Here is a 14723-nt window from a genome sequence, read left to right as displayed (position 1 = left end):
TGAAGACGGGCAGCGCTAGCAATGGGGGTGCTGCGTGTCATTAAAAAGGAAAGTCACACCTCAGGGACATTGTAATGGTCTCTAATGAGACACATTTTGTACGTGTTGAGTTCCACGTGGGCAAGGAGAAAAAGTCAGCCACCTTGTACAAATGCAGCAGTACTGCTGTACAAGGTGGCTGTTATACATAGAAACACCTGGGGGTGGGGTGCAGGCTCACTTCAATTTCAGTTCATGTGCCTGCGTGGCGTTTGCAGGTCACGTTGCCGGCTACACAGCAGGGGAACAGCTGGCGGTGCTGAACCCCACTAACACATTGGCTGTTGTTTTTCTCTGTGAAGCTCGCATTTCCTGGCAAAAACTAGCGGTGTTAGAGCCCAGGGTCAGCAGGAGGAGGAGAGGAGCAAAGTGTAGGCCGAAGCCTGCACTGGTGGCAGCTTTTAGTCGGTTGTGCCAGCGTGGCTTGTGCTGGACACGATGCCGGCTACACAGCAGGGGAACAGCTGGCGGTGCTGAACCCCACTAACACATTGGCTGTTGTTTTTCTCTGTGAAGCTCGCATTCCCTGGCAAAAACTAGCGGTGTTAGAGCCCAGGGTCAGCAGGAGGAGGAGAGGAGCAGAGTGTAGGCCGAAGCCTAGTTGAACCAATTTCAAAGGTAACCTTTAACCCCCCTCAGGTGTTGCAAGGTACAAGAGCCACACCTTGTGCAGCATTAATGCTGCACAAGTAAAAGGTTGCTCTATTTAGTTTGCTCCTTGCACACGCTGAATAAAACACGTACACTATTTAGCCCATTATACTGTCAAACAGTAGTCGAGGCGTGACTTGTCTTTTTAAGGAGACGCAGCACAGGTGTCAAAATTTACACCTAGGTGGTGGGCGCAGATTCCTGAGCGTTGTATTAGCTGTACAGGAGTCTGCGCTATTGTGATCCCTTGGCCATGCGCTGTGAGCGCTTCCTGTCTTCTGACCTCATTTCATGTTGGCCGTTGCGGTTAGCAATGGATATGAATCCCAGGCCCACAGTGTGTTTTCAAAAAATCACACTGCATGGCTGGGATTCGTGGCCTTGTGCAGTAAATATGTTTGCCGCTCACACATGTCCTTACACCTGCTTCAGACTGGGCGGCCTCAGCTGATCCCTTATCGCCTACCACGGCCAGGAGGCCGCACAGTCTGAAGAAGGCGGAAGGAGATGAGTTAAGACAGGCGAACATATGCACTGCACATGCCCATCAATCACACCCTCGCAGCCAAAATATATGAAACGAGGGGGGTTGTGTCGGGCAGGGCGGACGCACAGGCACAGGCAGCCAACCAATGATGTCAGAAGACGGGCAGCGCTACCAAGGGGGGTGGTGCGTGTCATTAAAAAGGAAAGTCACACCTCAGGGACATTGTAATGGTCTGTAATGAGACACATATTTTACGTGTTTAATTCTACGTGGGCAAGGATAAAAAAACAGCCACCTTGTACAAATGCAGCAGTACTGCTGTACTAGGTGGCTGTTATACGTAGAAACACCTGGGGGGGTGGGGCCAGGTTCCCTTTAATTTCAGTTCATCTGCCTGCGTGGCGTTTGCAGGTCACGTTGCCGGCTACACAGCAGGGGAACAGCTGGCGTTGCTGAACCCCACTAACACATTGGCTGGTGTTTTTCTCTGTGCAGCTAGCACTTCCGGGCAAAAACTAGCGGTGTTTGAGCCCAGGGTCAGCAGGAGGAGGAGAGGAGCAGAGTGTAGGCCGAAGCCTGCACTGGTGGCAGCTTTTGTTCTGTTGTGCCAGCGTGGCTTGTGCTGGACACGTTGCCGACTAAACAGCAGGGGAACAGCTGGCGGTGCTGAACCCCACTGACACATCACCTAGTGTTTTTTCTGTGTAGACAACACTTCCAGGTGGCAACTGACAGTGTTGAAACCCAGGGAATCAAAGAGGAGCAGAGTGTAGGCCGAAGCCTGCAGTGGAGCAAGTTGAAAGGGAACCTTTAACCCCCCCCCCCCCAGGCATTTGTTGCTGAAAGAGCCATCTTGTACAGCAGTAATACTGCACATGGAAAATGGTGGCTCCGAAAATTATGCTCCTTGCAAACGCTGAAGTACACACTCATATAATGTGTCCCCTCACACCGTCAAACCATCCCGGAAGTGGGACTTTCCTTTGTAATGTGACACAGCACAGCCGTCATTCCAACCCCCTTGGTGCCGTGCGCCACCTCCTCAACGTTGTTTGGTTCTGTCACGGAGCCTGCGCTGTAATGTTATCCCTTGGCCATGCACAGTTAGCGGTGCCCGTCTTCTGACATCATGTAGGTGTCAGGCTGGCAGTGCCTGTGCGTCCAAGCTGCCCGAGATCCAACCTTGCAGTGTAATCTAATGTAGTCCCACTGCGGGCCAGGGATCCATGGGCATTCGCAGTGCATATCATCGCCTCTCACTCACCTCCTTCCTGCTTCTTCAGACTGTGCGGCGTCACGGCCGTGGCATGCTATTAGGGATCAGCTGACGCCGCCTAGTCTGAAGAAGCGTGAAGAAGGGGAGTGAGAGGCTAGTATATGCACTGCGCATGGCCATGGATACCAGGCCCACTGTGGGATCACATTAGAAGACACTGCGAGGTGTGATTTCGGGCAGCGTGGACGCACAGGCGCAGCCAGAACGACAGCAAATGATGTCAGAGGACGGGCAGCGCAAACTGTGCATGGCCAAGGGATAACATAACAGCGCAGGGTCCATGACGGAATCAAACAACGCTAAGGAGGCAGCGCACGGTGCCAAGGGGGTAGCAATGACGGCTGTGCTGCGTCACATTATAAAGGAAAGTCCCACCTCCGGGACGGTTGGACGGTGTGAGGGGACACATTACATGAGTGTGTAGTTCAGCGTTTGCAAGGAGCATAATTTCAAGAGCGACCTTTCCCTTGTGCAGTATTAGTGCTGCACATGGTGGCTCTTTCAGTAACAAACGCCTGGGGGGGGGGGGGACAGGTCCCCTTACATTTTAGTTGTGGCAGCGTGGCGGTCGCATGACACGTTGCCAGATACACAGCTGGGGATCAGCTGACGTTACTGAACCCCAATAACAGAGGAGCGACTGTTGACTGTGCACACAGCACTTCCAGGCACCAACTGGCGGTGTTAGAGCCTAGGGACAGCAGGAGGAGCAGAGGAACAGAGTGTAGGCCGAAGCCTGATTGGAGGAAGTTGAAAGGGAACCTTTAACCCCCCCCCCAAGACGTTTGTAGCTGAAAGAGCCATCTTGTGCAGCACTAAGGATGCAAAAGGAAAAGGTGGTTCTTTTAATTATGCTCCTTGCAAACACCGAAGTAAACACTAAAAATGTGTCCCCTTATACCGTTAAACCGTCCCGGAGGTGCGAATTTCCTTCGTAATGGGACACGGCACAGCTGTCATTCCTATCCCCTTGGTGCCGTGCGCTGCCTCCTCAGCGTTGTTTTAAGCTGTCACGGAGCCTGCGCTGTTCTGTTAGCCCTTGGCCATGCCCAATTAGCGCTGCCTGTCATCTGACATAATTTGGTGTCAGGCTGTCAGTGCCTGTGCGTCCACGCTGCTCCAGATCCCACCTCGCAGTCTCGTCTAACGTAATCCCACTGCGGGCCTTGGAACCATGGGCATGCACAGTGCATATCCTCGACTCTCACTCCCCTCCTTCCTTCTTCTTCAGACTGTGCGGTGTCACGGCCGTGGCATGCTATTAGGGATCAGCTGACGGCGCACAGTCTAAAGAAGGCGGAGGGAAATGAGCGAGAGCCCGAGGGGAAGATATGCACTGCGCATGCCCATGGATCCCAGGCTGCAGTGTGACTCAATCAGAAGACACTGCGAGGCGGGATCTCGGGCAGCACGGCCGCACAGGCGCAGCCAGCCTGACACCAAATTATGTCAGAAGACAGGCAGCGCAAATAGGGCATGCCCAAGGGATAACAGAACAGCGCAGGCTCCGTGACAGCTTAAAACAACGCTGAGGAGGCAGCGCATGGCACCAAGGGGGTAGGAATGACGGCTGTGCTGTGTCACATTACGAAGGAAAGTCCCAGCTCTGGGACAGTATAACGGTATCAGTGAACACATTTTATAAGTGTTAAGTTCTGCGTCTCTTTCAGTAACAAACGACGGGGGGGGGGGGGGGGACAGGTTCCCTTACATTTAGGTTGTTGTGGCAGCGTGGCGGTCGCAGGACACAATGCCGGCTACACAGCTGGGGATCAGCTGACGTTACTGAAACCCAATAACACTGGGTCGTATGTTTTTACTGTGCAGCCTGCACTTCTGAGCCGCAACTGGCGGTGTTGGAGCAAAGGAACAGCAGTTCAGGTGGTAGAAAGATGAACACAGCAGGAGACCTGGATGACACCCAATTACTTAATCAGGCAGAGGAGTGGCAAATTCCTGCGAGATCCAGGCCTGGTTCATTTTCAGGAAAGTAAGCCGGTCAACGTTATCGGAGGATAGTCGCATGCGACGGTCTGTTAGTACACCACCTGCGGCACTAAAGACACGTTCCGATAAGACACTAGCCGCAGGGCAAGCCAGCACCTCCAATGCATACTGGCTTAGCTCTGGCCATGTATCCAGCTTAGAGACCCAAAACTTGAACGGGGAAGAGCCGTCTGGGAGTACAGTAAGAGGGCAAGCCATGTAGTCTGTCACCATCTGACGGAACCGTTGCCTCCTGCTGACTGGAGCCGCCGGTGATGGTGTAGACATTTGGGGCGGGCACACAAAAGTGTGCCAGAGTTGTGCCATACTGGGCTTGCCTTGGGCAGAGGCACTGCTTCTGCTCCCTCTTTGGGCAGAGCCTCCCCCACTGCCTCGACGCACTGAGCTGCTTTGTAAAGCACTAGCAGCACTCCTCTCAGTTGGACAGGAGAAGATGATGGAATTCACCAGTGTGTCGTGGTACTCCCGCAATTTACGCTCCCGGGTCAACGCAGGGATGAGGTTTTGGACGTTGTCCCGGTAGGGAGGATCGAGGAGGGTGAACACCCAATAATCAGGCATGTTGAGAATGTGGTCGATGCGGCGGTCGTTTCTCAGGCACTGCAGCATGAAATCCACCATGTGCTGCAGAGTGCCAACTGGCCCAGAAACGCTGTCCCCTGCTTGAGACATGATCTCTGCCCGCTTGTCATCACCCCACCCTCGCTGTACACACTGACCACTGGACAATTGTGTCGCTCCCTCCTCTGGACGGAGCTCTTCCTCCTCCATTGACTCCTCCTCATCCTCCTCACAAATTGGCCCCTGCGTACCCCTTTGTGAGGAACCACGTGGCGCTGACTCTCCAGAAGCTGATGGAAAAGGTGACTCCTCATCCTCCACCTCTTCCACAACATCATCTCTTAACCCTTGCAAAGTTTGCTGAAGCAGGCAGATAAGGGGGACAGTCATGCTGACTAGTGCATCATCTGCACTTGCCATCCGCGTGGAATAATCAAAAGGACGCAAAACCTGGCAGACGTCCTTCATAGTGGCCCACTCTGTGGTTGTGAAGTCTGATCGGCGCTGACTGCGACTTCTTTGCGCCTGATGCAGCTGGTACTCCATAACTGCTTGCTGCTGCTCACACAACCGCTCCAACATATGTAACGTGGAATTCCACCTGGTAGGTAGGTCACATATGATGCGGTGTTCCGGAAGGCGGAATCGGCGCTGCAGAGCAGCAATGCGGGATCTGGCCAAGCTGGAACGCCGCAAGTGAGCACACTCTAGGCGGACCTTGTGCAGCAGGGCATCAAGATCCGGATAGTCCCTCAGAAAACTCTGCACAACCAAATTGAGCACATGTGCCAGACATGGGATGTGAGTGAGGTTGCCAAGGGCCAAAGCTGCCACCAGATTTCGGCCATTGTCACACACTACCATGCCTGGCTGGAGATTCGCTGGCAGTAACCACACATCGCTCTCCTGCTTGATGGCATTCCAGAGCTCCTGCGCTGTGTGGCTTCGATGCCCCAATGAAACTAGTTTCAAGACGGCCTGCTGACGTTTGGCCACGGCTGTGCTCATGTCGGTCATAGGTAAACGTTCACGGGTCCATGTGGAGGTGGACTGTGACGGATCCTGCAGAGAGGAATCTAAGGAACTAGTGTAAGAGGAGGAGTCGATGCGTACAGACTGGATTCCTGCAATCCTTGGAGTGGGCAGGACACGTCCTGCGCCACTCGCACGATCTGTACCTGGCTCAACAACATTAACCCAATGGGCAGTGAGGGAAACATATCGCCCCTGTCCATGCTGACTGGTCCACGCATCGGTGGTGAGGTGGACCTTGCTACTGACGGCGTTCAGTAGCGCATGTTTTATGTTTGCCTCAACATGCCTGTGCAGGGCAGGGACAGCCTGCCTGCTGAAGTAAAAGCGGCTGGGCACCTTGTACTGTGGGACAGCCAATGCCATCAAGTCACGGAAGCTGTCAGTCTCCACCAGCCTGAACGAGAGCATTTCCAGGGACAACAGTTTGGCAATGCCTGCATTCAGAGCCTGTGCTCGGGGGTGGTTGGCCGAGAATGCCCGCCTTTTCTCCCATGCCTGTACTACCGATGGCTGTAGAGTAGACTGGGAGTGTGAGGATGACTGGGAAGGTGGTGCTGTGGGTGGAATTACACAAGGTCTCTGGACAATAGTGCTAGAGGTTCTTCCATGGCTATCTTGGGAGGAAGCCAAACCAGCTGTGCGTGAGCTGGAGGAAGAGGCAACACGAGCTGAAGAGGTGGTAGCTGCCGCTGTTGGTTGGCCTACATCTTCAGTCTGTTTCTGAAACTCCACCGCGTGCCTGGTCCGCACATGTTTCCACATATTTGTGGTATTGAGGTTGCTGACATTTTTCCCTCTTTTTACTTTCTGATGACACAGCTTGCATTTGACAAAACAAATGTCATCTGCAACTGTGTCAAAAAAGGACCAGGCACTGCAAGTCTTGGGAGCACCCTTTATGGCTTTGGAAAGAGACAGGCTCCTAACGGGTGCCAAAGTGGAGGCTACAGGCTCCGCAGTCTTCCCCCTCCCTCTCCCTCTTTGGCCCGTAAGGGGAATCTCTTCCTCAGAGCTGCTCCCACCACCTTCCTGTTCCTCACGCCACGATGGGTCAAGGACCTCATCATCTCCACTACCCTCTGCCACCAACTGCTCCTCCTGGGTAGTCTCGGCAGCACAGTACGCATCAGAAAGCGGCACCTGAGTTTCATCATCAGATGCGTACTGCGCTGTGGTCACCGGAGGCACTGGCCCACCTACCTCTTCAGAGTCAGAGAGAAAAAGCTGTTGGGCATCACTGCACACTGCCTCTTCTTCCATTTCTCCAATGCTGCTTGGCTGGCCCCCTGTTTCCAAGCCAAGAGATTCAGAGAACAGAAGTAGAGACGGCTCCTGTCCTGGGCTCTATGACTGCCTGGCCAATTTGGCAGGTGGTGAAGAGACAGATGGCTGCTCTCCAGTGCTCTGTGCCTGAGAGGATGTGGCACTAACTGAAGTCGATGCCGAGGCGTTAGCTGCCATCCACCCGACAACGGATTCAATTTGGTCTTCACGCAGCAGCGGTGCACGGCGCTCTCCGACAAAGCTGCGCATGAAGGACTGTTCCCTGCTGAAACTGAGTGACGATGAGTCACCGGCGCCCGCAGCAGGCACAGAATCACCACGTCCTCTCCCTGCTCCTCTCCCTGCTCCGCGCCCACGCCCACGTGCCTTACTCCCTGCCCTCTTCATCTTGGTTGACAGATAAAGATAAGCAGAAAAGTACTAAGGCCTTAGTGTGCTTATTCCTGAAATGCTCCTCCTAACAGGTGTAAGAAACACTAATGTTGTAAAGTGTGGACTAAACTTTATTATTTCTCAAATGTGGCCTACACAAGTGTTAAGTTGTGTTTGGTGAACTTTACTTTTTTTTTTGTGCAGATCGGGCTACAGAGCTAGTTTAAATCACACGGAGACCGTGCAGACAGCCGTAAACGGCGCTGCAAGGCCAAGAAACCCTCCTCTAGGTTATCCTATATAGTGTTTTTCCACTATTTAGCTGGAGACGGGTGGAAAAACACTAATAGGAATTTTTTTTTTTAAATTTTAAACAGGCTGCACTATTTGAAAAAAAGTAAATTGTTTTTCAAGGTATGAGGCAGTAACGCACCCTGAGCTGAATCCAACCGGCTATAGCTGCACACAGACTACAGGGCGAGCTGCGCTCACACAAAGACCGTGCAGACAGCCGTAAATGGCGCTGCAAGGCCCAATAAACCCCCTCTAGGTTATCCTATGTAGTGTTTTTCCACTATTTAGCTGGAGACGGGTGGAAAAACACTAATAGGAATTTTTTTTTTTACATTTTAAACAGGCTGCACTATTTGAAAAAAAGGAAAATTTTTCTCAAGGTATGAGCCAGTAACGAACCCTGAGCTGAATCCAACCGGCTATGGCTGCACACAGACTACAGGGCGAGCTGGGCTCACACGGAGACCGTGCAGACAGCCGTAAACGGCGCTGCAAGGCCCAAAAACCCCCCTCTAGGTTATCCTATGTAGTGTTTTTCCACAATTTAGCTGGAGACGGGTGGAAAAACACTAATAGGAAATTTGAGAAAAAATGTGCAGCAGGCTGCACTATGAGCAAAAAAGGACAACTGTGTGAGGCAGTGTGAACCCCCCCTGAGCTGAATACAACCGGGTATATGGCTGCACACAGACTACAGAGTGAGCTGCACACACACACACACACACACAGAGACCTTGCAGAACGCTGTTAAAACAGCGCTGCAAGGCAAGAGCAAGGTGAACAGTGAAGAACACACAGCGTTTTGCTAAATTAGCCTTTGGAAAGGAAAATAAAGCAATTAGCTAGCTCGACTGGCCCTCAGTTAGAACACAGCGTCCTGTCCCTAACTGAAATCACAGCAGAGTGAGCGCAAAATGGCGGCAGCGTTTTTTATAGTGCAGAGTGACATCATTTCAGCAGCCAATCACAGCCTTGCCAGTACTTACATGCCCACCATGCTAAACAGGATGTGCCCACACTTCCAATCATTCCTCATTGGCTGCTGCGTTCTGTTTGAATTCTGGGAACTTCCGATTCCGGTATCCGATATGCGGGAAGTATCGGAATTCGGTATCGGAATTCCAATACCGCAAATATCGGCCGATACCCGATACTTGCGGTATCGGAATGCTCAACACTACCCATCACCCACTACCTGACAGCAAAATCATAGCTCATTCAATCTTATGCTGCCATACAGCAGCCATCTGTTTTAAAATGCAAATTATAGACTTTTTTTTTCTAAAATGTAACAAAATTACAGGTCAGGGGCTCCACTTGCAGCAGATGGTTCTTTTTTTTCTCCTATTCTGTACATTATTCCTTATCACTCAAGCCAGAAAAAAGCATATAAACACTGGCGTAAAATGTTTAACTCCTCAGTCATTTACATGTATTTATGGCTTCAATGGCTTCTCATTTAGCTGCTTCATATATCTCTGTCTTGGAAATCAGATAACTGACAAATACAATCTTACATTTTTTTTGCAAAATCCATAAAGTATTTTTAGCAACACATTTGTCTCTGCATATTTAGAACTATAATCCAATGGGTAATCTAAAGGAATAAGTAAAAAAAATGTACTGGTAATAAATGCACACATACTCTGTAAATAACCAGATGCATCATCCAAGTAGATGTGCCCATATTTTCTAATGTCCTATTCACAATTACTTGCAATCCAGATGTAATAAAGCTGCATTATAACATGGCCCTTGGTTATTTTACTCACTGTTTCCAGTTACTGTGGGCACAGAGCTGACTCCCATCCATAGAACCAGGAAAGTTACTAAGAAAAGCTTCTTACAAGTCATCTTTCAACTTTATGGTAAAGCAGCTACCAGAAAGCTACTGTCATAAGGTCCCAAGCTAAAGATTAGCCACACCGAGGCAACTCCTATTTAATAGCTTTAATTTATACTTCGGCCCATCCCTCCTACTGACATATGCACAGCTATATGTTACCTGTAGGTGTTTGTCTGACGATAAATAAGGGAACGGGAAAGGTTAGTTTTGTAATCCTACGTATAAAATCATTTATTGTTATAGGAGCAAGTTCTTCTAGCTAAAGATCTGCGTGATCTGCCCTACTATGATAATGAATAAAAGACAATGAAGTAAAGCTGTACATTTACATGTATGGTGCTTCAAATTTCCCAATAAATCTCAAACTGCGAAGAATGAAACTCAACACGTCGGGCAAAGATGGGCATATAAACTCGCTATACATGCTCACGTTCGGCAAGGATGGGCGTATAAACTGGTTATATAAGATTGCATTCAGCAAGGATGGCCATATAAACTGGCTATATCAGCTCACGTTCGTCAAGGATGAGCATATAAATTGAGTATATATAGTGAAGGAAATAAGTATTTGATCCCTTGCTGATTTTGTAGGTTTACCCACTGATACAGACGTGAACAGTCTATAATATTAAGGGTAGGTTAATTTTAACATTGAGAGATAGACTATCAACAATTTGCACAGCTTACAAAAACTTACAAAATCAGTAAGGGATCAAATAATTATTTCTTTCAAAGTAAGCTCACGTTCAACAGGATGGGCATATAAACTGGCTATTCATGCTCACATTTGGCAAGGATGGGCATATAAACTGGCTATATAAGCGCACATTCGGCAAGAATGGTTGTGTAAACTGGCTAGGCTACATATGCTTAGGTTTTGCAATGATGGGCATACATTACTAATACATGCAAAATTGTGGCAGTGGAACAGGAAGAAGCAAACTCTTGGGTGGATTCTTTTTGTTGCTTCAAATGTAAAACTGTACCAATTCAAAGTGGGATGTAAAAAAGCAAACATTAGAGATGAGGGAGCACTAAAATGCTAGGGTGCTTGTTGCTCGAACCAGGCAATTCCTAAAACTATTATGCTCATTTCAAGTAATGAATGTAATAGGAGTCAATGGGAAATCCAAGCTTTTTTCTGGCAGACCCAACAAGGAGGTCTGGGTGGTAGTAAAAGTGTTGAAATTTAAGGAAAAAGTGCTGAATGGAAGGAGAACATTATAGGGAAGATCCCTGGTAGCATCTCTGACTCCCAGTTGATGAGAACAATGGTGTCACACGTATACTCCACGTAAAGGAGTGACAATAAAACATTCCAAACCAACAACAAATTGCATTTTACAGGAAAAAAAATGTTAAGAAACATTTTTTCCTGTATAATGACTCGTATATAGGCCAAAATTTAAAAGGGTTTTAAAATACTAGATGGTAGCCCGATTCTAACGCATCGGGTATTCTAGAATATGTATGTAGTTCATTTCTGAAGATTTTAGAATACATTGAATACACAGGATTTGGCCAGCCGCGACCAATTAGCGAAGTGTGGTTCAAATCCCGCGCCAATTCGCTGCCGGACTGTGCCTGTCGCTGATTGTTCGCGGCCGGCCATGTAGTATATAGCACAGCCACAAAGTATATAGCACAGCCACATAGTATATAACAGCCCACGTAGTATATTGCACAGCCACATAGTACAGTTAGGTCCATATATATTTGGACAAAGACAACATTTTTCTAATATTGCTTATAGACATTACCACAATGAATTTTAAACAAAACAATTCAGATGCAGTTGAAGTTCAGACTTTCAGCTTTCATTTGAGGGTATCCACATTAAAATTGGATGAAGGGTTTACTACGAGTTTCAGCTCCTTAACATGTGTCACCCTGTTTTTAAAGGGACCAAAAGTAATTGGACAGATTCAATAATGTTAAATAAAATGTTCATTTTTAGTACTTGGTTAAAATCCTTTGTTGGCAATGACTGCCTGAAGTCTTGAACTCATGGACATCACCAGACGCTGTGTTTCCTCCTTTTTGAAGCTCTGCCAGGCCTTCACTGCGGTGGTTTTAAGTTGCTGTTTGTTTGTGGGCCTTTCTGTCTGAAGTTCAGTCTTTAACAAGTGAAATGCATGCTCAATTGAGTTGAGATCAGGTGACTGACTTGGCCATTCAAGAACATTCCACTTCTTTGCTTTAATAAACTCCTGGGTTGCTTTGGCTTTATGCTTTGGATCATTGTCCATCTGTAGTATGAAACGACGACCAATCAGTTTGGCTGCATTTGGCTGGATCTGAGCACACAGTATGGCTCTGAATACCTCAGAACTCATTCGGCTGCTTCAGTCCTGTGTCACATCATCAATAAACACTAGTGACCCAGTGCCACTGGCAGCCATGCATGCCCAAGCCATCACACTGCCTCCGCCGTGTTTTACAGATGATGTGGTATGCTTTGGATCATGAGCTGTACCACGCCTTCGCCATACTTTTCTCTTTCCATCATTCTGGTAGAGGTTGATCTTGGTTTCATCTGTCCAAAGAATGTTCTTCCAGAACTGTGCTGGCTTTTTTAGATGTTTTTTTAGCAAAGTCCAGTCTATCCTTTTTATTCTTGATGCTTATGAGTGGTTGGCACCGTGCAGTGAACCCTCTGTATTTACTTTCATGCAGTCTTCTCTTTATGGTAGATTTGGATATTGATACGCCTACCTCCTGGAGAATGTTGTTCACTTGGTTGGTTGTTGTAAAGGGGTTTCTCTTCACCATGGAGATTATTCTGCGATCATCCACCAATGTTGTCTTCCATGGGCGCCCAGGTCTTTTTGCATTGATGAGTTCACCAGTGCTTTCTTTCTTTCTCAGGATGTACCAAACTGTAGATTTTGCCACTCCTAATATTGTAGCAATTTCTCGGATGGGTTTTTTCTGTTTTCGCAGCTTAAGGATGGCTTGTTTCACCTGCATGGAGAGCTCCTTTGACCGCATGTTTACTTCGCAGCAAAACCTTCCAAATGCAAGCACCACACCTCAAATCAACTCCAGGCCTTTTATCTGCTTAATTGAGAATGACATAACGAAGGGATTGCCCACACCTGTCCATGAAATAGCCTTGCAGTCAATTGTCCAATTACTTTTTGTCCCTTTAAAAACAGGGTGGCACATGTTAAGGAGCTGAAACTCCTAAACCCTTCATCCAATTTTAATATGGATACCCTCAAATGAAAGCTGAAAGTCTGAACTTTGACTGCATCTGAATTGTTTTGTTTATAATTCATTGTGTTAATGTCTATAACCAAAATTAGAAAAATGTTGTCTTTGTCCAAATATATATGGACCTAACTGTATATAGCACAGCCACGAAGTATATAGCACAGCCCACGGATTATATAGCTCAACCCACAGAGTATATAGCACAACCACGTAGTATATAACAGCCCACGGAGTGTATAACAGCCCACAAAGCATATAACACAGCCACATAGTATATAACAGCCCACGCACGCAGTATATAACACAGGCCACGTAGTGTATAACACAGCCCACGCAGTGTATAACACAGCCCACGTAGTGTATAACACAGCCCACGCAGTATTTTGCCCAGCCCACATAGTATATTGCACAGCCCACGTAGTATATTGCACAGCCCACGTAGTATATTGCACAGCCCACGTAGTATATTGCACAGCCCACGTAGTATATTGCACAGCCCACGTAGTATATTGCACAGCCCACGTAGTATATTGCACAGCCCACGTAGTATATTGCACAGCCCACGTAGTATATTGCACAGCCCACATAGTATATTGCACAGCCCACGTAGTATATTGCACAGCCCATGTAGTATATTGCACAGTCCACATAGTATATTGCATAGCCCACGTAGTATATTGCACAGCCACGTAGTATATTGCACAGCCCATGTAGTATATTGCACAGCCCACGTAGTATATAGCAATGTGGGCATTATATCCCTGTTAAAAAAATAATTAAAATATAGTTATATACTAACCTTCCGTTGGCCCCCAGAGCAAAGCGGTTACCGACGCTCCTCGCGCGCTCCAGTCTGAAGAGTGCATTGAGGTCTCGCGAGATGATGACGTAGCGGTCTCGCGACACCCCTATGTCATCATCTCGCGAGATCGCAATGCATGGAGTGGTCACCGGAGCGTCGCGAGGAGCTAGAAAGGCCTGTTCTGGATCCGAGGGGCCAGCGGATGGTGAGTATATAACGATTTTTTAATTTTTTTAATTATTTTTAACATTAGATCTTTTTACTATTGATGCTGCATAGGCAGCATTAATAGTAAAAAGTTGGTCACACAGGGTTAATGGCAGCGTCAATGTAGTGCGTTACACCACGGCATAACGCGGTCCATTAGCGCTGCCATTAACTCTGTGTGAACGCTGAATGGAGGGGAGTACGGAGCGGGCACTAACTGTGGGGAGTAAGGAGCGGCCATTTTGCCGCCGGACTGTGCCCGTCGCTGATTGGTCGTGGCTGTTTTGCCACGACCAATAAGCGACTTGGATTTCCATGACAGACAGAGGCCGCGACAAATGAATATCCGTGACAGACAGACAGAAAGACAGACAGACAGAAGGAAGTGACCCTTAGACAATTATATAGTAGATATATAATTTAAGTAAACCTAGATTGATTATTTTTTATTAAAAAATAGGAAATTTCTGTTCAATTTATGACAGAAGCAAAAACTGCCAAAAAATAGGGATACACCCTGTATTAGGCCGGCGTCACACTAGCGAGTTTTACGGACATATGAGCGCATTAAATACGTCCGTAAAACACGCATTACACATGGCCCAATTATTCTCTAAGGCAGCTCCTATCTGCCGTATTTTACTGA

At 48.1% G+C, this 14723-nt stretch overlaps 1 protein-coding gene across 1 annotated transcript in view; it reads right to left on the bottom strand.

Moving 5' to 3' along the window:
* The window catches only part of LOC138658280 (perlwapin-like), a 46806-nt gene extending 36885 nt beyond the window's left edge, over nt 1-9921 (bottom strand). The window contains exon 1 of the mRNA XM_069745761.1: nt 9779-9921. Coding sequence (XP_069601862.1) covers nt 9779-9860 — 82 coding nt within the window. The 5' untranslated portion in view covers nt 9861-9921. The remainder of the gene's footprint in view (nt 1-9778) is intronic.
* Between the last annotated feature and the right edge of the window lie 4802 nt (nt 9922-14723).

Source organism: Ranitomeya imitator, chromosome 1 (genome assembly GCF_032444005.1).
Source record: "Ranitomeya imitator isolate aRanImi1 chromosome 1, aRanImi1.pri, whole genome shotgun sequence".
Taxonomy (NCBI): domain Eukaryota; kingdom Metazoa; phylum Chordata; class Amphibia; order Anura; family Dendrobatidae; genus Ranitomeya; species Ranitomeya imitator.
This window is presented reverse-complemented; position numbering and strand designations above follow the sequence as displayed.